The sequence below is a fragment of the Protobothrops mucrosquamatus genome, unplaced genomic scaffold, assembly GCF_001527695.2.
Source record: "Protobothrops mucrosquamatus isolate PMUCROS unplaced genomic scaffold, P.Mucros_1.0 scaffold1, whole genome shotgun sequence".
Classification (NCBI taxonomy): Eukaryota; Metazoa; Chordata; class Lepidosauria; order Squamata; family Viperidae; genus Protobothrops; species Protobothrops mucrosquamatus.
Window position 1 is genome coordinate 4,241,381 of NW_015386388.1, and position 26,107 is coordinate 4,267,487.

The 26,107-nt window shown below is 36.9% G+C and overlaps 1 protein-coding gene across 1 annotated transcript in view; it reads right to left on the bottom strand.

Moving 5' to 3' along the window:
- Window positions 1–2,521: 2,521 nt before the first annotated feature.
- Window positions 2,522–26,107, bottom strand: part of TOP2A (DNA topoisomerase II alpha) — a 35,541-nt gene continuing 11,955 nt past the window's right edge. The window contains exons 14-34 of the mRNA XM_015832276.1: window positions 23,886–23,996; window positions 23,670–23,775; window positions 22,405–22,514; window positions 15,585–15,677; window positions 14,806–14,920; window positions 14,346–14,467; window positions 13,715–13,863; window positions 12,313–12,544; window positions 11,779–11,913; window positions 11,459–11,659; window positions 10,618–10,813; window positions 10,131–10,222; window positions 9,706–9,855; window positions 9,534–9,617; window positions 8,975–9,166; window positions 8,763–8,865; window positions 8,543–8,680; window positions 7,507–7,603; window positions 6,013–6,071; window positions 3,922–4,124; window positions 2,522–3,156 (exon numbers count right to left, since the gene is read on the bottom strand). Coding sequence (XP_015687762.1) covers window positions 3,013–3,156; window positions 3,922–4,124; window positions 6,013–6,071; window positions 7,507–7,603; window positions 8,543–8,680; window positions 8,763–8,865; window positions 8,975–9,166; window positions 9,534–9,617; window positions 9,706–9,855; window positions 10,131–10,222; window positions 10,618–10,813; window positions 11,459–11,659; window positions 11,779–11,913; window positions 12,313–12,544; window positions 13,715–13,863; window positions 14,346–14,467; window positions 14,806–14,920; window positions 15,585–15,677; window positions 22,405–22,514; window positions 23,670–23,775; window positions 23,886–23,996 — 2,832 coding nt within the window. The 3' untranslated portion in view covers window positions 2,522–3,012. The remainder of the gene's footprint in view (window positions 3,157–3,921; window positions 4,125–6,012; window positions 6,072–7,506; window positions 7,604–8,542; window positions 8,681–8,762; window positions 8,866–8,974; window positions 9,167–9,533; window positions 9,618–9,705; window positions 9,856–10,130; window positions 10,223–10,617; window positions 10,814–11,458; window positions 11,660–11,778; window positions 11,914–12,312; window positions 12,545–13,714; window positions 13,864–14,345; window positions 14,468–14,805; window positions 14,921–15,584; window positions 15,678–22,404; window positions 22,515–23,669; window positions 23,776–23,885; window positions 23,997–26,107) is intronic.

Sequence of the window (26,107 nt, forward strand, 5' to 3'; positions counted from 1 at the left end):
CCTGAAGCCAAGAAAAAGAGAGAGAGATCAGGGAAAACTTTTGACATCCAGAAGAATGGTTGTCTGCAGGGTGAACAGCTGATGTCTTGGCTTCCAGACTGCAGCTATGACATCATGCCCTCAACAATAGTTTATAGGCCTACCATCATTAACAAGCTGTGCTTCCCTTAGAACATTTACTTGTTGTTCCTAATGCATTATTGGGGCCCAGTATGGAAATATTGGTTGCTGGCTATCATTAATGAGAGTATTTTGGAAACATATGAGAACATATTAACCTTTGACCCAATTTCATTGATTGGGTTCACTGCTAAACCATAGTGTGGCATTAGTTTATTCTGAAGTTATTAATATGTACTTGCCTTCCAAGGTAATACTGAGTTGTTCTCTGCTAGCTATCCTTAAAATTAATACTGATAATTTTACCGTCTCGTCCTTTTCTAACTTAACATGTTTTTTCTTTCTATTATGATCTCACATGGCTGTCCAGCATTCAAATTCAAATACAGCCTTTTAACACACCTGAAGAGTAGTTCACTATAGCAGGGGTGTCAAATTGCTGGCCTGCCGGACGGATGCATCACACTAAAACCACACCTACCCCATTGCCGGCAATGGGAAAAAAGTTGTGATGTCACATGTCACGTGACGTTGCAAGTTTGACACCCCTGCTCTATAGCTTTGAGGGCTTTCTTCCAATCTTTGAAGCAGAAATTAATCTGATAACAGACATTGCCTTGTTTTGTTTATTTGTTAATAAGAAGCAGGACCAGTGTAGAACGTTCATGACTTTATCATCTGGCTTAAAGGACACTTCTGAAATTTTTCTTAAATTTTGTAAAAACTGAAAAATCATTTGTACATAAAATAGTGTGCTTTTTGCAACTGCAAATAACAGTGGCTAAGTTCAGGGAAGGTACTAAGCCAGTAACAGTGAAAATACACAGCTTTGTATATTGATATCTCTTAACTTTCCATACTGCACATGATTATTATGAAAACAAGGGGAGATTAAAGTAGACTATACATGTTATGAATAAATAACCAAAAACTGTTTTCCAGCAGAACATCCGTACTGAGTCCAACAGCACATCCATAACTCTGAAAAAGCTCTTGTTAGACAAAGGAATTGGAAATCTGGTTCCTCCATAAGGTGCATTCAATGTTGCTGAGATTTTTCTTAGTGATTTGAGAGCCTTTAAATAGCACAGTCCAGGAGATTGGAGTGTTGGTTGAAACTCTGCAGCCATCCCATTCCATTCCGCCCCCCTCCTCTCCCCCCCCCCCCAGTGGAAACTCTGACAGCTCTTTCGACACTTGACTGCTTTCCAATAAACACTTTGGTCTAACTGATAGAGGGCCCTGGAATGTCATTTGGATGATCCATGCTGGGTGGGGAGGAAGGGGCCACACCAAAGGTCCGGGCCAGATAACATCATGCTCAGAATCTGTGTTTTTTCAAAAATGAAAGATTCATCAGTGGAAGAGAAAGCAAAACAATAGTTTGGGGTTTGGCCCTAAAGAGGCTTTCTGCATAACCTTTTGCAGGTGATATATTATTTTTTCAAGGCTGTGGAGTTATGTTGCTATCACTTCTGCCATGTGACAAAATTATGTATCTCCGGAGCTGCCTATTATGTACCTGTATGAGTCTCTGCTCTAGATTTTTCTGCCTTCCAATCTGCTGATATTGCCCCCCCCCCAAATGTTCTTAGTGGAAGGACAGCTTTCTGAGGCAGCACTTAAATTCAGACGTGTCCTTCTGCGAATAAAGGCAATACATGCATTATTCCGTAATAGGTTTGACCAGGGAAAATGAGCTTTGGAGTACAAGCGCAGCACTTAACTACAACTCATGAAAGTAACTGCCTTTTTGTGATTATCTGGAAAGCTCAGAAATGGTTGAAAATGATTTACTATCTAATTAGAGGAAGGGAGCATTTTGTAAAACATTTTTCCCCTTGAAATGAAGAAAATATCTAAACAAGGTGTAAGTGTAACTGTTCAATTCATGATGCAGTTAGAGAACATTAACACTGCCAAGTGGTTTTTTTTTTTTTTTTTTTTTTGTGGAAAGGAATTCAATAAGTATTTTACTCCAGGGCTTAACTTTCCAGATTCCTGGCTGTTAAGATGCCAGGCCCTCAAAAACCCTTGTTAGATCAGAGGACAAGCCAATCTGTCCTATGCTTCTATGAAGTAACCAGATAATCACAAAAAGGCAGTTACTTTCATGAGTTGTAGTTAAATACTGCACTTGTGCTCCTTGAACTCCAAAGATCCTCTTCCTGGTCAAATCTATTCTAATGCACATATTAACTTTATTGCCCAGCCTTAATGTTTTTATATTCCTGACTCAGAGAACTTTCATCCCCCCCCCTTCCCATTGTGTCTCAGAAACTCCCTGACCAAGTACCTACATTTTTCTTGGCAAGGTTTCTCAGAAGTGATTTAGCACTGCCTCCTTCCTAGGGCTGAAAGAAAGTGACTGACAGCTGGCTTTGTGCCCAAGGCGGGACTAGAAATCATGGTCCTTGATTTCTAGCTTTATGCCTTAATCCCTACATCAAGGTGGCTCTCACCATTCTCCTTCACAGCAATTTAAATGGCAATAACTCTTAAGTCATAAATACTGCTTAGCGTTTCAGTTGCCAAAGTGTGTGCAAGGAACTTTAGAATGGCAATCTGGATGGAACAATTCAGAGAGAGCTTTGAGATCAGATGTTCTAATATCTGAATGCTGCTTTTGAGTCCAGAGAATAAAGCATACACATTTTACTACTGAAATATAGGAAAAAGGTAAACTACTTTTTATTACTTATCTTATCAAGAGTATAAGTGACTGTAAATCTATAAAACACAGAAAAATATTTACAGCATTAGAAAAAAGACATAACATTTTATTCTATCAGGTAGCCTCTCAAAAGTATTTGGAATCAATTTCTCTATTACTAAAGAACTAATTTTTCACTACAGTAGAAATAAATGCAAATATATTTGCATTTAGTTAGATTAGAACTGCTCATCATCCGACTGCTCCAGATACTGAATTAGCTTCTTGCTGCGAGTTCGTTTTTCACGGATCAGGGTTGGAACAGGAAAGTCCTCACTAGAGCTCAGATCAATAACAAACGATTCATCAGTATCCTTGGATTTCTACAATAAACAATAAACAATAAACTCTCAGGACAGCTCCATGTGTATCACTGCAATCTTCTACATAATGGATGCCACAATAATAATATTCTAGGAAAAGAAATGGGGTGATAATATTCAGGGTAAGGGGGCTTAAAGGAAAGGGTGATGCTAATTGACTCAACACTCCATGTCTTGCTCATCATCACACAGTTTGTGCTTTCTTGAGCACTATGAGACAAAAACCAATTGTGATATAATATCCACTTACCAAACAGGGAAAAAAGGAAGGCAGCAATTTTGGGGGAATGCTGCACACTAGACACCAAGCCATTTTTCAAAGAATTCAAATAATTCTCTCTAACTTGGTGGGAGCCTCTCCTGTCATTTTCATAGTTGCTATAGGAGCTATATGTCAGGATTAAAAAGCTCTTTGACTCTTTGTCCTTGCTTTATAACGGCCTTAAGGGGAGGGAAAGACTTCTAGTTTACAGAATAAGCATCTGAACTAAAGAAAGATATATTAGAATATTGTGACATTACTTTTCACAAATGACAAGTTAGGTTTGTTGCAGCCTAGGAAGCTCCTACTCAGCATGAGAAACTCAGGCAACTTATTTGCGTCAATTAATGCTCAATTTTTGCTCAACTGCCTGAAAAATACATATATTTATCCTAAACATGCCAAATAAGGTTTGTGATCCAATAAAGTAGGTTTAACCTAGGGCATCTTTTAAAATTACTTTAAAAGATCAGAGATAATGATGAAAATATGAACAAGCAAACCTTAAGTGCTATTCTTTTTTTAAGGCTTTGGTCAAAGTCGGGATCAGAGTCTTCACTGGAAGTCAACAGTCTTTTAGCAGGTTTCCTCTTTCTGACAAGCCTTACAGGAACATCATCTGAACTGGAACTTGAAGTCTTAGCCTTGCTGTGTTTGGTTTTTGCCTTTCTCTTAGTGAAAGGCTCCTGAGTAGAAGGCTGGTTGCCTAAAGGAAGAGAAACAAATATTTGTGAGCACACCTTTAGCTCCTCTACCAAGAAATACGGATAATAGCTTTGGAAATGCTTATTCCTAAACAATAGGTTGCACTTCCTAGTTGTTCTACTGGACAGAAATAAAAAAGCCCAATCCCTGTCTAAGAAAGTATGGTAGAGGATAATTATTTGTAGGTCCCAATATTCCTTTGGGCAGAACTCTGAAGATTCCAGTTGGTGGTCTTTTCACTGAATTACATCAGCCACTTAACCATACCCCTTCCCCAAGAATAACAGAAGTGCAAGCTCCTCCATGGAAATGAGATTATGGCCTCTGAGAAAATGAGGACAAGGCCAGGACCTTTCCTTCCATGTGTAAACTGGGCAGCGATTCCTCTCTTGGATCTAAAAGACCTGATGAGATGTGCTATTTGTCTTAGATGCCCTTATAAGTCTTACTGGAGACTTTGTTACTGCACATGCTCCTCTACCAGCAGTTTGGGGGTGAATGTAATCATGTTACATATGAAATTGTAATATAGGGAACATATCTCTCAAATTTATTTTACATACATTTAAAAATATTTAATTCAACAACAGGAAGGAATTACTGGGAAATTCTCTCCATTGGCAGCTGAGAATATATATTCAAGGTTGTTATTAGCATTTGATTTGCATAATGTCTCCACAGTGCTATTCTCATACAAATTAAATTTTTGCATATTGTTCTCCTTCCACTTGCAAAGCTTCTACAAAAAGGAGACTCCTCTGCAATCCTCAATCTCAAGAGTCAAGGCCTAATTGAAAGAGAAACATCTCTGGTGTATTTTTCAACAAGAGATTGTTTCTTTACTATCAAACTGATATAGAGGAACGGGTAGAATGTGTATACAAATGACAAATCAAGAGAATGACCTCTTGATTATTATTAGATGTATAAAAGACTTGTTAAACCCTTGAAGAAGTCTGTACCATAGGATAAAAAATAATTAGAGAAATTAAAACCTACAGTATTGGATTGATTGTCCTTTTGTTTGTACATTGGATTTTCAAGGATTTTTTTTGAAGCATTGCTGTCACTCACTGGAATGTTAACAATGACTAAGCTCATAGAAAAGAATGTGGAAAAATCAAAACTGCAGAATCTGAGAAACATCTCTAATGTTCATGCTGTTTCAATTTTTTTGTGTTGCATTTGAGTTCAGTGGGGGAAACAATTGTTCTAAAATGCTTCAAAAATTAGATGAAGTAAAAAAATACAGGTAGTGCTTGACTTACAACAGTTTATTTAGTGACTGTTCAAAATTACAACAGCACTAAAAAAAAGTGACTTATGATTGCATTTCATACTTGCGACTGTTGCAGCATCCTCTAGTCACATGATCAAAATTCAGATGCTTGGCAATTGACTCATGTTTGCAATGTACCAGGGTCATGTAAGTAGCTTTTGTGACCTTCTGACAACCAAACTCAATGGGGAAGCCATTAACAACTACATTACTAAATTAACAACTGCAGTGACAACTACACTTAAATTGGGCAAGAAAGGTAATAAAATAGGGCAAAATTCACTTAACAACTATCTCAGTTAATAGAAATGTTGGGCTCAATTGTGTTCATAACCTGTATTTTGAACCAATCTTTAATGCTTTATAGCATTGTACTACAGTGTAATGTAGTATAATCCATGACAAATAATCCTGTATTAAAGAAGAACCTAATAGGATGCCTTCTTACAACATTGGCTATAGTCAACAGACATATTATAGACTCATTGCGTGGCATAATATCTAGGACTATGTTAGGTAGTACCTAGCATTAAAAATGGTAATGGGGGGAATGAATTCTGGCTTTTATAGGCTAAACGGAGATTATGATACAAGTGAATTATATACTCACCCAAGCTACTGCTCTGTACTTCGGATGATTTGACTTCAACTGCCGCTTCCTTTGTTTTCCTAGAACATAAATTCTGTATTAAATTATGCATTTATTTTGCATCAGGGCCAGCAATACATGCCCATGGACATTCCTAACTGAAAAAAATTAAAACTTTACCAAGAGATTGTAATTAATCTTGGGACTGATTTGCCCAAATTTTGAGATTTAGTCCATTTTAAAATTATTTTCTTTTCCAATACTTGCACCACTGCAGTGAAACCAAGCACCTGAAAAAGGTTGTGAACCTCTTGAATTGCATTCCATTGTGGGGTTGGAACTATAAAACAGAAGCAACTTATTGTAATATTATGGTTAAAATTAAAAGTGGTATTTTTCATAGAACATTTGAACATAATGCTGACATCCATCTAGCAGAAAGAGCAGGATAATACAACAAGGTTTGAATATACTTAAAATAGAAACAACAGGTCACTTTTGTATGATCAGTTGATGAGATGTATGGACCTAAAGTTTGTGGAACTCTTCATCAGCAAAATGGGGAAACTGGAAAGGCCCATCTCAGTTATGATACATCTTTCTGCACACAGATGATTCCAGGTTCTAATTTTACAGATCCTTCTGATTTGGATAACTGTCTAACATCCTGGAAAACAACTGCCTGTCTGCATAGATCAGGGATGGGTAATTAATCTTCTCAAGTGGCCACATGAGAAATGGCCCAAAGCAATAGGACTGTGAAGATGTGTAGGCACGCATGCATGAGCATATATAATTTTTTTTTAAAAAAGCGGTTGTCTTCAAAATAAAAGCAGCACAATAGTATTGTGTGCATGGCATAGGAGACCCTGGTCTACCAGTCCTCTGACGGCCTTAGGAAGGATTGGTTTATTGTGCATCCAGCAGCCCAAGGAGGTATCTAACTGCCTTCTGAAGTGCAAGAGGGTCCAGCCTGTTGGGCTCGCCTGTTGTAACTTCTGCCTTGTTGGTACTTCTGGCAGCAAAACCCTGTTTAATTTTTGACTGACATCATGTGGACGAGAAAGATCCAACCCAAAGGTGAATGTGGCATGGGTCCAGTGGTGGGATTCAGCCAGTTCGCACCACTTCGACAGAACCAGTAGCTAATTTTTTGTTGCCCAGGCCCAGAATGGAATTCTGGAAGCGGCATCCCCAGAGAACCGGTTATTCACATATTTGAATCCCACCCCTGCCTGGGTGCCTTAAAATGCCCACGTCTGAGAGATGGTACAGGTCGAAAAGAGCAAATAACCTGACTTTGTACATATTGACTTTTTTTTAAAAGAAAAAAATATTTCTGGTCTTGTCAGCATTTCTGTGTATTAAACACGTTTCTCCCCATGAAATATAACAAATCTTTGCAAAAACTATTTTCTCAATTCTGATTAGCCTTAAAATGCTGTCTGTTATCCAGGCAAATATTTTTTAAGAATCAAAGTAGGAGAATCACATCTGCATTTTGAACAAACTTACTTAGGAACAGCCTTTGGTTTTACTGTTGCTCTCGCAGAGTCTTCAACCATAATAGCACCTTCATCTGTATCCGAATTCGAATCCTGCATATATGTTGCTTTTGCCAAATATAACAGGAAAAAAAAAAATCAGCTGCAACCCAAAAATGTGGGAGGAAGGCAGGCTAAATGACAGTACAGGTAGTCCCCAACTTACTACAGTTCATTTAGTGACCATTCAAAGTTACAACAGCACTGAAAAAGTGACTTATAATCATTTTTCACTTATGACCATTGCAACTTCCCCTTGGTCATGTGATCAAAGTCTAGATGTTTGCAACTGGCTCATATTTATGACGGTTGTAGTGTCCTGGGATCATATGATCAGCTTTTGCGATCTTCTAACAAGCAAAGTCAAGTGAAGCCAGATTCACTTAACAACCATATTACTAACTTAACCACCGTGACAAGAAAGGTGGCAAAACTCATTTAACAATTTATTTATTTTTTGCTTAGCAAGATAAATTTTGGGCTGAATTGTAATAAGACTAACTGTATATTCTTAAGCAACGGGGGAATATAGCAAATGGGAAAATGTTTTGTTCCAATCACAGCATAAACAATTGAATTGTGAAATTTTTATTGAACTGTTAAGCAACCATGGTTTGAAAGAACTGAAACAAAACCTGGGCAGAACAAAGCTGGTGCATCCCGGCCTTCACTCTCCATTCCACCTTCCAGATCAATTTATTGCATTGCTGAGCTGAGGCATCCCCTTTATCTACTTAGTCGCTGTTATTAAACCCATTCTCTCTCTTTCCACACTTTTATTTGGGCCACAAATAGCTGTTTTGGGTATGGATCAAAGCAGCTGTGTTTCAATTCAAGCATAGGACAACTGGAAACCTTCTTGTACAGTTTAGTTTCTATGTGCAACATTTTGTATTACCTTACTAGGAACTGTGGACTAGGATGTTTTATAGCTTTCTAAACATGCTTTAGAAAGGTACCACTCAAATTAAGATTCCAAGCTGATTTTAAATTCTTTGAAAATTTACCTGTTATTTGCTGTAGTGCATGAGAATCAACCTCGGGGTCAACAGCATCTTCATTTCCACACTCTAAGTCAGACCAAGGACTTACTTTCATTATTTTTTTTACTGGCTTGAATGGCAGATTGGACTGTTTCTTGGCATCTAAAATTCAGGTTTGTTAGGCTACTTATAATACATCCCATAGAAAACATAAACCCGCAGGGAAAATGCAAAAGGATTTTACCTGAATCCATTTTCAGTTTCTTCATTAATCTTTGTTTAAGATTCTTTGGTTCCTTGCTGGTCCCTGGCAAATCTTGATTCTCATCAAGCTCAGTTTCTTCACTCTATAGATGAGCAAATGGAAGGAGTTTATCATTACTGGAGATAGATAAAAGGAAGTTATGAAGCTAGTTAAGAAAACTAAACACATACACCCATCCAAAGGCTGTTTACCTTGATTTTTCTTTTTAATTTCCTCTCTGCCCCCAATTTCATCTCTTCAGTTATTTGCGGGATCACTCTCCTTCCTTTGGGAGAAGACAGGATTTCCTGAAGCTGTTGGGGTTTTGCTTTTGCTCCTTTTCTTTTAGAAGGTTTGTCTGTGATTTCTAACATCTCGTCCTGTTTTTCTTTTTTTTCCAAAACCTAAAGCGTGGATGATAAAAAGAAACTAATACCTTTGCAACTGTGAAATTTGACCTAAAGAAAATGGTCCTATTGAGGGCATTTCTGCTTTAGCTTCTCTACAGTTCTGCACAAATGGAAGAGAGAAATTCTATACCTAAATCTGAAACAGGTAGCAATTTCTGCATTCATTTTGGTGCTATGTATGCATCTACGCTTTGTTTGTTCTGTAGGCTTATTTTAAAACATACCACTAGTCTCAGCATTTCAGTTCCTCTTTTTAAATGCCAGCACCCTACCCAAACGAAGACACAGAGCTATTGATAGGGAATGTTTCACTTAGACTGGAAATTGGTTTCTGGCCCAAAAACCCAAGTTTACTACCTACATCAAGTTGCTCAATAAAAGCAGCCAGCTCTTCTCTCCATAAGTCAACAGGATTCTTCTGTTTCAGGTTTTCTAGCTCCATTTCCTAATAAAAGCAGCAAAACAGTTAGGTCCATATTTGACCTTTCAATACTGCACCACAAATATTTTTCTTTTAGAACTCATCCACCTACTTTATTATCCCGTTGCTTGCACAGTTCATCCTTTTTTTCCTTTGTTAGGTACCAGAGGGGCATGTTCAGAAGGTAATTAAAATCTGGTCCAGGGGCCACAGTAGGTTCATTTTCTTTATCAGTATCTTCTTCCGTATCTTCATCAGTGTCCTGGCATGGCAGAAGAGAAATGTAGCCAGGGTTAATAGCATAATAGCTGTTATTTAGTATTTGTCCTTTTAAGGGGACCAGTCAATAACCCATCCCTTTCTCATAGTTCTTTCCTTTAGAGTACCTATCTGCTTCAAAAAGCCAGTATTTGGCATGAAGATCTATTTTCCTTGCTGCAGTACCCACTATAATATCATGGAATTGGCTTTTTAAAAGTTATTGAGCCAAACCCTTAACTATTGAGTGGATTAAAAGGAAGAGCTTGAGAACCATACCTTATGTTGAAACGCTTTCCATGTCTTTACTGGATCACAATCATAACCCCTTTCTATGAGAACCTTTATTAATTCTTTCTTGGGCTTGTTCTCTAGAGAAGAAGATCAAACAAACCCAGATGAGCCAGCAGCCAAAATAAAGCATCATATTTGGCATCGTGCTAAGAATATGTTAACTTGCATGCCACAAAGACAAAAGCCACCCCAAAAGTTTTGGGATTACTCTTAATAGAAAGCAGGAAAGTAAACATCCATATACATTTAGTATTTCAAGTTGTACATTCAGTTTAGATTTTACTGTATAAATTATTTAAGTTTTTATTTCTAGAAAAGTAAGCTTTCTCTGCCTGTCAGGGAAAATAATTCTTTGGTAGATATTGGTTTTTGTTTTGCCCATTCTGACCCAGAATGGGAAGCTAGGAACTATTTCTGCAAAAATTGTCCTACTATCTTTCATGGCTTGTAACAAAATCCTAACAGTGCTTACCTATCACTACTTTGCCGTCTATTTTTTCAAGGATGAAGCGAGCTTGATTGTTTAATTTGGTAGATTCTGCATCCAGCATGCCAATGAGCCAATCCTTTCTTAAACAGTAATAACGCAGTCTGACTTGATAGAATTCCAGCAGAATATCCTCTGCAGTCTCATATTTTTTTAGGCAGCCAGCATGGTCGAAAAGTACCTGGAACAAAGAGTAAAGTCCCAAAGATCTATAGATTGTAGGGCTGTGATCATGCATTTAAAAGCTGGATGTGATTCCTTTAACCATTACACGGCCTACCCCCACTCACCTCCATTTCTCATTATGGTGTCTTGTTACTTTTTAGGAATTGTAAATGTATCTACATGCCTGGTTTCTAAAACAGGTCCTTACTTACAGTTAAGTGCAAATCTCTCTCAAAGTGACAAGAGCAAAAAAGCTTTCAGTATTTGGAAAAAAGTAGCTCTCCATTCCCAAGGCAACAGAGATCACATAAATAACTAAAATGGAGGAATAGGCAGGCATAGTTAAATCTATTAGCAAGACTGATTTTCTACTTCTCCAGTCTTACCTGAGAATTTGAAGTCTAAGATTTCAGTTAAAAACTATTGATTTGATCTTGCCACAAAAAGATCCTACTTTGAGATTCTGTGTCTTAGCTAAATGAATGGAGATGGCTCCCAGAGAGTGTCATCCTTTGTTCTATAATTTATATTTGTTTAAAAGATGTATATAGCCTGTATATGTGTGCATGTGTGTGTGTGTGCATATGAGAGACAGACAGACAGACTTTCTAGGTATGCTTATCCTGTTACAAAAATAGAAGCCTTCTGAATTGTTACTTACCATATTGCTACAAGAAAGAGGACTTTGTAATTTGAAGATCTTGTGTAGGCCAATACTTTCTGCCTCCACGAGTTTCTCTTCATTCATTGTTATGATGAATTTAACAGTCGTATCTGTGTGGTACTCTTTATAGTCTGTTATGAGTGAAGGAGTCTTCTCTGTGCCAATCAGCATAGGCTCCAGAACCTGTTCTTTATAAGTCTTTTGGAAGAGGGGAAGAAACAACATAATGATTTTATATTTTCCCTTATATGGTGAGTTCAGAAACATATTGTTATTATGGCTCAGAGAGCATAGTACAAAAATAAAACAAGCTTTACCTGTGTCCATGTCCGAACAGGAAGCTCTGAAATTTCAATGGTGGTTGAATTAAGGATTGACACTTCTCCATTGATAAGGAAATGGTTTTGCCCTAGTTCATTTATTGTCCCCTTGAAATTCTTGTAACTAGGAATCTAAAAATATTATTAGTTGAATTAAAGTAAACCAGGGTGAACATGTATCTTGTTTGCATAATATAATCAGAATCCAAATTAAGATAATGAGGATGATAATTTCAACGAAGGCTTCTGAAAATAGAAGAGAGGTTGTAGAGAAAAGGTCATAAATGGTTTTATAAAAAGCAATACAAAAATCTCCAGTACAGAGATAATATTTATTGACTTCATATTGCTTTCTTTTAAAGAAAGTGTCATTTTAAAGTGACACTGCATCACTAGGAAAGTAACTATAGGCAGTTTTTTTAAAAAATTAAGTTGTAATGGCTCTGGAGTCCAAATAGTAAAGAAAATCCAATTGTGTCTTTGTCTACACACAGAGATCATTTTTATTTAATTATTGATGCATTTTTTTACCATTGCTAATGGCTCATTTCCATCAAGCATACGTCGAATGTTATGAACCACTTCTCGAATGTCATAATTAGGAACTTTGCATGACCAGCCCGTTCCAATGCCTTCAGCACCATTGATCAGCACCAAGGGAATGATGGGAATATACCATTCAGGTTCAACTCGTTGATTATCATCGTACATAAATTTCAGCACATTGTCATCTACTGCTGGGAAAGCCAATCGTGCCAAAGGACTAGGAAAAATGAAAAGCTTAAATTAAAGTTGTGTTAAATATTTCTAGAAATAAGTTTATGATGATGGGGTCTTCTCTGCAGGTGAGGAGATACAAGGAAGAAAAAAAAATAGCCAGAGGTTGTCAAGGAAGTGAAGAAATGGCAGTAACTTTCAGTTCTCTACTTTCCCTTTAAAGCTACAAGAGAAAAGAAAACCTAAAGGGGGTGGGGGAAAGACCCCAACTACCAAAGACAAAGCATGAATGTATTGATTGATCTTGTCACTTAGAGAATAAATGTTAAGCTTTTCTTTTGATTCCTCTTTTGTTGACAGAGAAGGAAATCTTGCTAAATCTCTTTAAAATAGACTTTTGTGTGTATTAAACCCTTGATTAAATGGAGTATGGGAGTGTGTGTGGACACTTGCTGTTAAATATTGAACGGATATTTTTTTGGTACAAAAACACATCTGAACTTGAGAAAACCTATCTAATTGTTAAGCAGAAAATACTCATTTTGAGGGGAATTAGTGAAAACAGTAAACTTGGTTCAGATTGATTTGTCTGAGGCAAAAACTGTTATTACCTGAAATTCAAACATGTTTTGTCTGTTAGACCTGAAGCTTTTATATTATGATTTGTTAAATAGAAAGTTTACTGCATTTAAATTCATAAACAAAGTAAATCTAAGTATATCTGAAAAGACATTTCCATCTCAAGTCAGCCTTTTTGTTTGGTTATTCAGGAACTGTAGTTCCAATATCACTAGAATACAGGTAGATCTCAACTTATAACCACAATTGAGTCCAAAAGTTTTGTTATTAACTGAGACAGTTGTTAAATGAATTTTGTCCCAATTTACAACCTTTCTTGTCACAGTTGTTTAGATAGTAACATGGTTGTTAAGTGAATCTGGTTTCCCCATTGACTTTGCTTGTCAGAAGGTCACAAAAATTGATCATATGACTGCTGGACATTGCAACCGTCATAAATATGAGTTAGTTGCCAAGCATCTGAATGTTGATCATGTGACTATGGGATGCCACAACAATCATAAATATGAAATAGAATCGTAAGTCATTTTTTGTTGTATCTTTGAACAGTCACTAACTGAACTGTTGTAAGTCGAGGACTTCCTGTTGGAAGGGAGTATCTAAGTTGGAAGGGAGTATCTAAGTCTAAACTACCAACCTGAGCATTGTAAAGATATATCTAGGGCTTGCAGCATCTTTTCCACCATGCAGCCTAGTTCCAAACTGACCAATGGGTTGAAGTAAGTTCAGGTTGTTGCTGCCCACAAAATTTTGAGCCAAATTAATAATAGTCATCATCAGTGAGTTCTGAAACAAAGTAATAATTATAAGTTATGCATAACTACCAAAATCATCACGCATCAATACAATGAACAGGATAAGCTAGTCACAAGTACTAGCCAGAAAAATCCAAAGTCACTAGAAATCTACTTCTACCTTATTCCAAATAAACTCTGCTTCAACTATTGGCCAACCGACTTATGGTTGGAGAATTACAGAGGAAACTCCATCTCCAAGCTTCGTTACCTGCAGCTGCAGAAGATATAGGCAACCTATGGATTTCCAGAAATCACTGAACTTCAACTCCCAGTGGCCTTAGGCCAATAGAGCAAATGATGAGCATGCTGGGAACATAACTTAGTAATATTTATAAGGTCCCAGATTGCTGATCACTGGGTTAGAAAATGAAAAATCATGCTCATCCTTACAAGGAATTTCTAATGCTCATACTCCTTGCAAACTATATTTTTACCTGCTACTTTTTGAGATCCCTTTAATATTTTTCTTACCTCTCCATGGTGATAAGAGGACATTTCTGCAACTGATCCAGCCAGCTGAGCTACTTTTACCTCCCGTTTGTCGTTTCTTTTCAAGCATGTATATAAAACTTTCCTCTGACCTGGCTTCATTCCTGAAAGAATACATTAGTGATTACAACTTCTCTCCATAGTGAGCCTCTTTTAGCTAAGGCATTCACAAAAGGATAAATTTTCCAAATTAGATTATATATTAGTTTATTGCAAATATATCTGGCTTTATATCTAGGCAATAAATATACATTTTCTGATGCATTAAAACCTTCTTCAGGCAAGAATGTTTAAGAATATAAAATTTTATAAATGTTTATTTGCTACAGTTACAAATCTTATCCTATTAAGTCAGCTCTTTGTGGTCTATCTCTTTCAAAAATATGATGCACTAAATTTAAAGTACATAAAATCTTATTTATTTGTAAAAGAAAATCCTTACCATCAATTAATGATGGAATGGATCGCTCATTATCGGAATTTGAAAACAGGACAAGTTCCTTGTTGATAAAATCATTGTAGGTCAGGTAATCTGTAGTTTTCCCATACAGGTAATCCTAAAGAAGGTAAGGCAGTTTAAGATAAATCCTTAAATAGTATCCAAATGCTTTCTTCTACTGAGGTGTTATCATTTCTAATGGCTTGTGGGTGTGTTTTTTTTTAAACAAAACACAGAAATCTTTCCCTTGGATCACACATCAGTAGATATGAAAGGAAAACCTTTATACTTGGACCACACATTGCTAGATGCATCCTTGTGGTAGAAGGTTCATAAAGAATGCATATGCATCATTTGTCTTTAATAGATCATTTCATTAATATACATAACAACTCCCTTCATCAAACCTTTGTAATTGATGGGTGAAAAAGTTTTCACTTAGGAAACATCAAACAAAATAAGCTATTCTGACTGCAGTGGAAATATGTGAGACTGAGGCTTCTAGTGAGGTTGAAACTGGCTGATTTTAGCTCAGAAATTTTTAAAACTCAAACGTTTATATGTTTCTATTACTAATTATTTTTACTTGCTACCAAATGTTTAGTGATAGTCAAAGATAAGGACATCTCACTGATGCTAAAGTAATAAAAAGAAACCATCTGATGATGTATGTATGTATATATATATGTGTGTGTATGTATGTGTGTATGTATGTATGTATGTATATTGTTCTGCCTGAAACCATATAGAAGGAATCCCATTTTACTCTGTAAAATACTTACATCTGGCAGACCAAGAAGTTTCCGTTGCCTTCGGTCTTCCATGAAGTTTGTCAGCCACTCCTTTCGATCGTCCACCTTTTTTTTACTAAAGGCCTAGAATGAACAAGAATCTTACTAAACAATAGTTTTCACTGCCAAGTGCTTAATTAAATCACAGAAGTTTTGATAAGTAAGGAGGAAAAAGATGCCAAAAAGCAGCAATTGCTGCAAAGAACTCCTCTGAAAAGGTATTTATCACCGTATTTTTAATCTCTACACATTTGCTGCCTTATTAAAAGCCTCAACAACTAGAAAAAGCTGAGGAAATTCCAGGACATTACTAATAATCAAAGAAAATAGAAGGAAGAGACATCATACACATTCTGCAACACAAGCTAGATCCAAACCCACAAAAAGTTGAACCTACCTAAGGAACAGATAGCCAACTCCTGTAAATATTCTTATTCCCTCAAATGCTTCGTGGATATGATGGTTTAGAGGTGGATTTACAAGCAGAGATTGAAAGTCAACAGCTTATAGATCTCTTCTCTTCAATGGAAGAGAACTCTCCACCCTCCAAGCACACTGCTGCAATAAGCTCTGCGTCCGCAGTTAATACAGGATAGTGTGAGTATCTAACCTGATAAACTTAAAAGAACAAAAATGTAAACTAAGTCTGCTGACGGCACAAACGGTTTTCTCTATCTTTGACTTGTCCACAATTAAAATCAAAGTGAACTCCTTAAAAGAGGAACTGTAAAACATCGAGAACCAGCCAAATAACAACCCTACCAAAGCACATATCTGCTGTATCACGTGTGCCCCAAAAACACCAGCTGGAAAGCCAAGGGCAAGCTTATCCCTACACCAAGGAAAAGAGAAAACAATTAGAGACAGCTGACCACTCCTGTGGGAAAGATGAGAAACAAATTTTCAGTGGGCAAAGTAACCAAGGGGGAGAGCTATTTAAATTGTAAATACTGTCTACAGCCTAAATAAATCACCTTACAAATATTAATAAAGTAAATACAGATCAGTGGGGAATAAAGAAAACAATTATCTTGCGAGAAGCATCTGATTGATAAATCTGATTGATTTAAAGCAGGATAATTGACTTCCATCTAGAGACCAAGAGCAAATTCTACATACATTTGGGCAACCCACAACTCCTAGTATGTTGTTTAAAATGAGGCCTTCTCTGTATACTTTTTGCTGTGGCTTTCCTTTCACAGTATCTGAGGGGTGTAGGGATCTGGATGGGAACAACAGGCTTCAGCTGAACCCTAGCTAAACAGAGTGGCTGAGGGTGCAAGGGACCTCATGATCCAATTGTTTATCATTGTTAGTTCTGGATGGGTCTGCATTGGATCCATCTATGGTTTTTCCTGGAATCACAACTCCTGCTCAAAGAGCAGGTGACAATCATGGCTAGGAGAGTCTTTATACAACTTCAAGTTGTGCACCAGTTGCACCTTTACCTGGATCTTGAGGTTCTGAGCATGGTCATTCATGGCCCAGTCAACCCTTGATTGGATTACTACAATGTGCTCTACATGGGGCTACCTTTGAAGAGTATCTGGAAGCCAGAGCTGGTGCAGAATACAGTAGTGTAATTCTGAGGGCTCCGAGGTGGCACATATAATAACACCACTGTTGTGTGAGCTGCAGGTTGCCAGTTTCAGGTCGAATTCAAGGTGTTATTTATTTCTTTTAAAGTCCTATATGGGATGGGTTCAGTTTATCTGAGCAGTCGTCTCATCCCAAGGGACTAGACCGTCCCACTTGCGCCAGAAGAGGCCTGCTGCAGATCTCATCTGCTAAATTCCAGTGGGTGCGGCCAAGGAAAACAGCTTTTTCTGTTGTGGCCCAAACTCTGCAGAATGTTCTACCACTGGAGGCGAGAACTGCTCCCACTCCTGTGGCCTTCTGGAGGGGTATAAGTAGTCCTCAACTTATGACCACAATTGAGTCTAAATTTTCTGTTGCTAAGCAAGAGAGTTGTTAACTAAATGTTTTCCTCATTTTATGATCTTTCTTGCCATAATTGTTAAGTGAATCACTACAGTTATTGTCAATAACACGATTGCTAAGTGAATCCGGCTTCTCCATTGACTTTGTCAAAAGGTTATCACATGACTCTGGGACACTGCAACCATCATCAATACATGCCAGTTGCCAAGCATCCGAATTTTGATCAGGTGACCATGGGAATGCTAAAATGGTTGTAAATGTGAAAAATGGTCCTAAGTCACTTTTTTCAGGGCCGCTGAATAGTTAATCCTTGACTTATGACCACAATTGAGCCCAAAATGTTGGTTGCTAACTGAGACACTTGTTAAATAAATCTTGCCCCATTTTATGAACTTTAATTCTTGCTACAGTTATTAAGCGAATCACTGCAGTTAGTAGCATGGTTGTTAAGTGAATCTGGCTTCCCCATTGACTTTGCTTGTCAGAAGATTGCAAACATGATCCTACAATTGTCATAAAGTTATTTTGATCACATGACCTTGGGAAAGTGGCAATGGTCGTAATTGTGAAAAATGATCATAAGTCACTTTTTTCGGTGCTGTTATAACTTCAAATAGTCACTAAATGAACTATTGTAAGTTGAGGAGTACCTGCAATTTCAAATGGTCATTAAAGGAATGGTTGTAAAACGAGGACTACCTGTATTATAACTTGGCTTTGCCAGTCAGCTTGGGGGCCTGCTGGAGATGGCTGATGGGGTAAGAAGTCCTGTTTAAATTTTTTAATTTGCATAGTTTTCTATTTATTTTTTTTAATAATCTGAAAGCTGCCCAGTGTCGCCTTATAATGGAGTAGGCAGCATAAAAATGTAATAAATACACACTTTTTCAATCTTTTAAAAATGTGTATTAGGTTCAGAGAAACTCAGCCCACTCCTAAACCAAATCTGGCCTCTAGAGGTTGCCACTTTAAAGAATACGACTTCAGATAATCTCAAGGACACTTTACCAGTTCATCCCCCTCTTTCCCCCATGATAGTCCAGGCGAAAAATCTCCTCTTCCCACAGCAAGACACAGCACAGATGACCTGGGGAAAACATCTTATTAACTCTTTCAGTGTCCTGCCAGATCCAGAACAAACTGATATTCTTAAAAGAATGGACATTTGAGAGAAATTCTGGTGACATCACATAAAGTAACTAGAGCTCTACTTGATCAGGTTTTACCAACCGTCCAAGACAGTTGACATCATTTTGAGAAAAGACTTGTTGGGATGGCAGTCCCCTCCTGATCTATGGAATCTAGATCTGCAGATCTTTAGCAAAGACTCCCCTGGAGCAGATTAATTTTGCTACATCCTGCCCCCATCCTGCCCAAAATCTAAAAATTTCAAAGCATAAAAAGCTGAATGCTGCTGACAGACAAGGAGGTTTTGGCTGTTAAACCTGGGAACCACAACCTGAGTCAGGAAGTGAACTGCACCTGAAACATGACATGGGAGTTTGCTATTTAACATAACCAATAATTGCTACACCCTTCACCCTTCCAGGCAAACCTTTGCTAAAGAAAGTACTGTAAAATGCAGCTTAGGAATGCAAGTCAAAATAAGCAAGAAAATGGTAACAGAATACCTATCCACTCTAGACAAATTAAAAAAAACAACCAGGATCAGATGGATTATACCGCAAGGTACTGAAGGAATTGGCAGACGTGATCTCAGAACCACTGAACCATATCTTTCAAAGATCCTGGAGCACTGGGGAACTACCAGAGGACTGGAAAAGAGCTGATGTACCATCTTCAAAAAAAGAAGAAAATGGACCAAGGAAACTACAGACCCTGTCAGCCTGACGTAAATACAAGCAATGAATCTGTGAACATCTAGAGGCAAACAAAGACATAACCGGAAACCAACATGGGTTTGTCAAAAACAGATCATGCCAAGACAAATCTGTTTGCTTTCTTTAACAAAATGACAAAATTAGTGAACTAGCAAAATGCTGTGGATATAATTTACTTGGACTTCAGTAAGGTATTTGATAAAGTAGATCACAACCTACTACTTGATAAGATAGAAAAATGTGGGTTAGACAGCATCATCAGATGGATTTGTAACTAGCTGACCAACTGCACTCAATATGTAATCCTTAATGGAACTGCATCTACATGGAGAGAAGGGAAGTATGGAGTGCGGTACCCCAAGATAGGCCTAGTACTCTTCAATATCTTCATCAATTAATTAGGCAATGGAATAGAAGGTGAACTCACCTAGCTGGCATAAATAGCCAACACTTAAGAAGATAGGCTCAAGATACAGAAGGATCTTAACTTAAACACTGAGCCCTATCTAACAAAATGAAATTCAACTGTGAGAAAAGTAAAGTTCTACACTTCGGTAAGAAAAAAATGCACAGGTATAGAATAGGCGATACCTGGCTCAATAGTAGCACCTGCAAGAGGAACCTGGGAGTACTAGTGGACAATCACTATGAGCTAGCACTATGCTGCAGCTGCCAAAAATGGCAATGCAGTCCTAGGTTGCATTAACAGAGGGACAGAATCAAGATCACACGAAGTGTTGCCACAATATAAGAAAGATGTTGAGACTGTAGACAAAGTGCACAGAAGAGCAACAAAGATGATTAGGGGACACACTATTATTCGTTTTCACAATATTGCCTGTCCATATTCATTCATTTATTTACCACTTTACAATGCCTTGGTAAGGCCAAACCTGGAATACTGCATCCAGTTTTGGTCACCACGATGTAAAAAAGATGCTGAGACTCTAAACTGAGAGCAAACCCCATTCCTTATTAGCACTGATGCTGATACTTAGTTTGGATAATGATAGATCTGCAAGAGAACAATTAAACAATCAAGGACACCTCAGCCCCATAGAGTCCGTACCCTTATAAGTTACATGTCCCAATTATAAATTACATGTCCACGAGACTTGGTCAACAAATGATCACTTTACTGAGGGATATAAATCATTATTTCTCTTAACAGGTCCTGGCACTGTATAAGGGAGACATTGTATTGGTCTGAGTGTCCATATCTCTTCATTTGTTGAAATTGGGAGAAACACAACTATTCTTTTGTATGCAAACAACACTGTGCTGCTTTCTCAAACAGATTGGCTTGAACTGGGTGCTCCAATTAGCTGAGCACTGCCAAGAACTTCCAATTACACTAAAACCAAGGTCACAGTCTTTGCTAAGCATCTAAGATGTATGTATAGTGACTAATAACTATCCAATAGAGCAAGTCAAAACTTTTAAATAGGCTGACTAGTCATTTGCACACAAAAAAGTGTTGGCTTTACAAACCTTTTAGTTCTCCAAAGGAGCTCAACATATGCCTGCAGCAATTAAAGTCTCCTCAGCTAAGATCTGAGCCCAGCTCTGTTTGGAGCTCCATAGGGTCCCTACAGGTCATTCCTGTCTTTGGAAAAATTGAGCCCATGTTTTTGAGAACCACCTTTCAACTGGTCTTCTTGAAATTGAAACTTCTATCTGGATTTACATCTTCTCCCACTGGCTTAAGTTCCTCTTCTTTCCAGTTGGTTTGGTCCTTTAACTATGACTGACAGCTTTCAGTGTTCTTAGAACCAGGCAATACATGCCAAGTTGCAACTCTATGGCTATTCAGGACTAGCCATTATCTTTTGAGCTACAAACATGCTCTAGCTCAGTGATCCCTAACCTTGGAGGCTTGGCAGCCCAGCGGAGAAAGGGGAACCGGGCTGTGTGAATGGTGGGGCAGCGCAGACATGCATGTGCACACAGCCCGACTTGCACAAGTAGTGGGCCATGGCCCAGGGGTTGGGGGACCCCTGTTCCAGCTGATTTCTAACAGTGGGCTATTGATTTAGAGTTGCAAGCAGATTTTCCAGCTCTATCAATAAACACCTTGAGCCACTCTGCACTTTCTCTCCAACCAAATAAATATCTCAGTTGCATAACAATCCTAAAATTCAGAAGGGGCTTTTTTTTTGCCAGATTCAATGCCCTCCCAATAGCTGTTACTGAAGGAAGATACAAAAAAACAAAAACAACCCCCCCCTCTTCAAACAGAGACTGGTCCACATGTGGAGGGATAACTGAATTGACAGAACATGTTATTCTCTATTGCCCTCTCTATACAGGAGCATGACAGGAACTGTTTCCACTTTTTACTACATATCCTGATCATTCCAATCTGTTTGATCTCATGATGTTATTATTGGATCAGTATGATTTTATTTTTCTGACCACAATCAAGTACTGTTTTATAGTTTGCATATAAGTTGTGGTATTAATGTTAAGCCCTCCCCCCACACATATATCCTTTTATTTTAACTAACTATGACTTTTGTATTCTATTGCTGGTCTATGACCAAATAAAGATTTGATTGATTTTATAAGCAAATTAAATTCATGTTAAATTACACTAAATTATGCCTAAACTATTATGTCTCTCATAACGTCTGCTGATAGGAAATTAAAACCTCAAAATATGATTGAATTAAGTGGAGTTCATATAAATCCAACAATATTTAGGAAGAATATATGCTCAGAAAAGTTAAAGTTATAGAGTTCATGTATTTTGCAAACACAAAAATGTATATTTATCCAAATTTATACAACAGTGATAATTCATTGTGTCTGCAGTATATTTTAACTTTTATAATTGCTATTAAATAAATGAAGCTTGAGTTCAGGCACCTAAATCCTACACCTAAAAACTTCCTAAATCCTGTGGCAGGGAATAAAACTACCAACTGGGGTTAAAAATAAAACTAAGCAGAGGGGCTTCTGGTGATTCATTGTCCAAACAAGTTTGCAAACTCAAAGGAACAGAGGGATAAGAAGAGAATTTAATCTACCAGGGTGATTGCAGCATCATCTTCAGGACCAGAGTACTTGAAAGGTATTCGATGCCTTGCCATTGCTGCAAAATATTCTTTTGCTTCCTTGGAAGTACTGGTACCGAGACCTAGGGAGATAGAGAGTCTGTGTAAAAAATTTAGATAAGATAGTCATATTTCACGTGCAACTTTTATTTGTATTTAGTTATAATTTCAGTTTCAAGGTTCCCCGATTCCATAGTTACTCTGGATGGCTTACAAATAAAAATTAAAAGAAAACAAAATAGAAAAAAAGGACAAGAAACAAAATTCCAGTCAGATTGCTTCAACAGCAATTCATTTTCTCTGCATCAATGAAAACAGTACTTAGTGCTATAATCAGATGTAGTGTATGAACAGTAAAAGAAAAACTACTCACAATTATTTACAAATGCAACAGCAGAATCATTTGGTTTGAACTTATTCTATATCCATCTACACTAACAGGTAAAAAAAAAACCCCCACCCTTAATAATTCTCCTACAATTTGCCACTCTTCAGATGTTGACTATAACCAGGGCTTTTTTTTGCTCATAGAACGCCCAGAACGGAGTTCCGGCACCTTTTTTGGATGAAACCTTGTAGGGTAGGCAAGGTGGGTTGTATGAGGCTTAGAAAGGTTAAATTAAATGTTTAACCAGTTGCTTTTCTTGTTAAAACTTTGCAGTCAAAATGACTACTTGTACCTACTGAGAGGCTTTACAATTTAAGCAGTTTTTATAGATTAGGATACAGAATACAGCACTTACTGAGAATGTCTGTCACTTCGCTTCAATTACTATATCACAAACATCAAGAACATTTTCATTTGATCTTGGTGTTATGTAGGACAAATTAAGCATTTTAACATACCCATTCAGCCTCCTGTTTAACATTCAACCTGACAGCTAAGCTGTAGAGCAGTGTTTCTCAACCTTGACAATTTTAAGGCATGTGGACTTCAACTCCCAGAATTCCACAGCCAGCATTGCTGGCTGTGGAATTCTGGGAGTTGAAGTCCACATGCCTTAAAATTGTCAAGGTTGAGAAACACTGTAGAGAAAGAGCTTTCCTAATCTTTATCTTCCACACTTTACATGGAACACATTTCTTGTTTTGATGAGTTAGTTTAAAATAGTTGACATATAGCCCCTAATCCCTTGATTCCAAGTAAGGTTAAAACAGTTCTATCCAACACAATGTATTCTTTCTAAATTCTAAAGTTAGCCTTATTTAGTTCATCTGACATTAAGGTTTAGCCAAACCTTTGTAGTATTTGATTTTCCAGCTTTTGTGGTTAGAGTTGCTGTTCTTCCATTCCTGAAACTCAGGAATACTGTAGAAAGATATTTCTTCTCTATTCTTGGAAACCTATGGAAAAGCCAAATGTCTCATTTTGAAGAATTAACAATATAACGAAGGACTTTTAGTAAGAATATTTTCAGTTGCTAGTTATCACTCAAAGGGGTGGGAAAGCTCACCTTTACAATAGGGGTAATGAATTCTTCTAGGAAATGATGCTTCAGAAGAGATGGCCAATTATGGTGAATGAAATTAATCAATAAACCTTTGATGTGGGAACCATCTTGATCCTACAAAAGTGTTCAAAAGATAAGATTTCATCCATTGGTGTTGGAAGAGTCAAGAATCTTACTAGCTTTATATTCTGAGGCCAATATTAATCAATCTTTTAATTATGGCATTTGTTTGTCAGTTTTGCCCATAGTGTCTTTTGTCACTTTGTAATGTTACATTACAACACCTCTAATTTCTAATCCAGTGTTATTTATGCATTATGAAGTTCAGCACTTCTGGAAGGAACTAAGAAGAACAAGATTGTTTTATAGTGCAAAACCAGTTATGATTGTTATGTCTAACAACAGACACCAGCGATTCACTGATCACCTGTTTACCTTGTAACTGATAAAGAATTATGGCCTGATTATTCCAGTCATAATCAGAATGCTAATATAGGATATTTTCACAGAAATAACAGCACAATAGAAATACTCTTTTACTAATCCACTCTAGTTATTACTAAATAGTTTTGAGTGCTTGATTTCTACATTTCTGGGAGTTGGGAATGGTTTACATCAGGAAGTACTTTTTTCACATGGTCCCTTTCCAGTTGCTGATGAGATTCTGTTCTGCAGCTTAGTCATCTGAGAACTGAAGGAAGTTATTCTTTTTGTTTCTTTGATAGCAAGCTCTATCTTTTTCTTTTATTACAAAACAAAAAACAAAATTCCAATAGATTTGAGTGAAGGGATTTAAAAAGTACTCCAGTTCAGAGTAAGTTGTATACTTCCATATCATGTTAGAACATTTGAATTAACCACTTTGTTAAGAGTTTGGAATAAATAAAAAGTAAGGTTCCCTGTGAAGATACACCTCCAGGTGTCATCCCAGGAAGCTTTTAGGAAATTGGTGGCAAAGCCAGACTGATGGATTTATGGTCAAATAATTTTTAATTATGGTCACACTATCCTCAAATCTAAAGAGGAGTTGGAATTCGAAGGAAGTGTTTGCCATTGATTTACATATGTAAAATTGAAAGAAAGGTTAAATTAGATTTTAAAAAGCTGTGGATTTGATTTTGCAAAAATAAAATGGAAATTCTGTTGTGTAGTAATGATTAACATATTGCTAAAATTTATAAAATGCTATTGAAATTGAACTTGGAGAATGAGTATGTGAAGCATTGACTCAGTGGAATTTTGGATATAATATACTGCCTGAACAATGGGAAAATGTGGATGAAAGTTTAATATTTACTTTTTGGCTATTCTTCTAGGGGGAAACTACTGGATTGTTTTTAAGTGGTTGAACATTTTGGACTATTTATAAAGATAAGAGACATATAAGACTATAGAGTTTGGAATTTAAGACTGGTTGGTTTGATGAAAAGTGAGGTTGCATATACAAGGAAAAGTAGTAAGAAACCACACGCAATATTCTTTTCTAAAATCTCCTGTCTGGAACATCAGATATTTGCAGGAATACTACTTCAAGACAAGACAAATATTTTCCAGGAGGAAATGTATGCTGTTGCAACTAATTCAAATGATAAGTTGATTAGAAAAGACATTACATACTGATGTTATTGTTAAATACTAGAAAAATGTTTATACTCAAATTCGTATGTATTGATAGTACTAAGAAATATATTTGCTCAATGTTGGTAAAAGGAGAACACTATTGGAAGAGAGGACTAAGGAAAGGCATTTCTAGTTAGCATCCCAATTATGAAATATAGAAATTAACTATTATTGACTGCTGTTAAATATATGAACCCAGACAACACATTGTTTACTAAGCACTAAAGATTGTTATTCTAAAAAATTAATAAAATATATTTAAAGAGAGAAAGTTTAACATTTACATTAAATTACAATTTAAAAGAATTTTTTTATAAGACTGCTAGTATTTAATACCAGGCAAATTGCCAAGAATGTTTAAAGGTATCTCAAAAATGAATGTTGGAAATGTAAATATAAATAAGGAACTTTTTATCATTTATGGTGGACATGCGATAAAGGAAAGAAATATTGGAGTAGGATTCACATCTTAATACAGAAGATTCTTAAAGTGAATATAAAGATAAAACCAGATACTTTGGGGGGGGGGGTGTTAATGGATAAAGAACTGGGAAAAAATGGAACCTTGATGTTATATATGTTGACAGCAGCAAGAATACCTTATG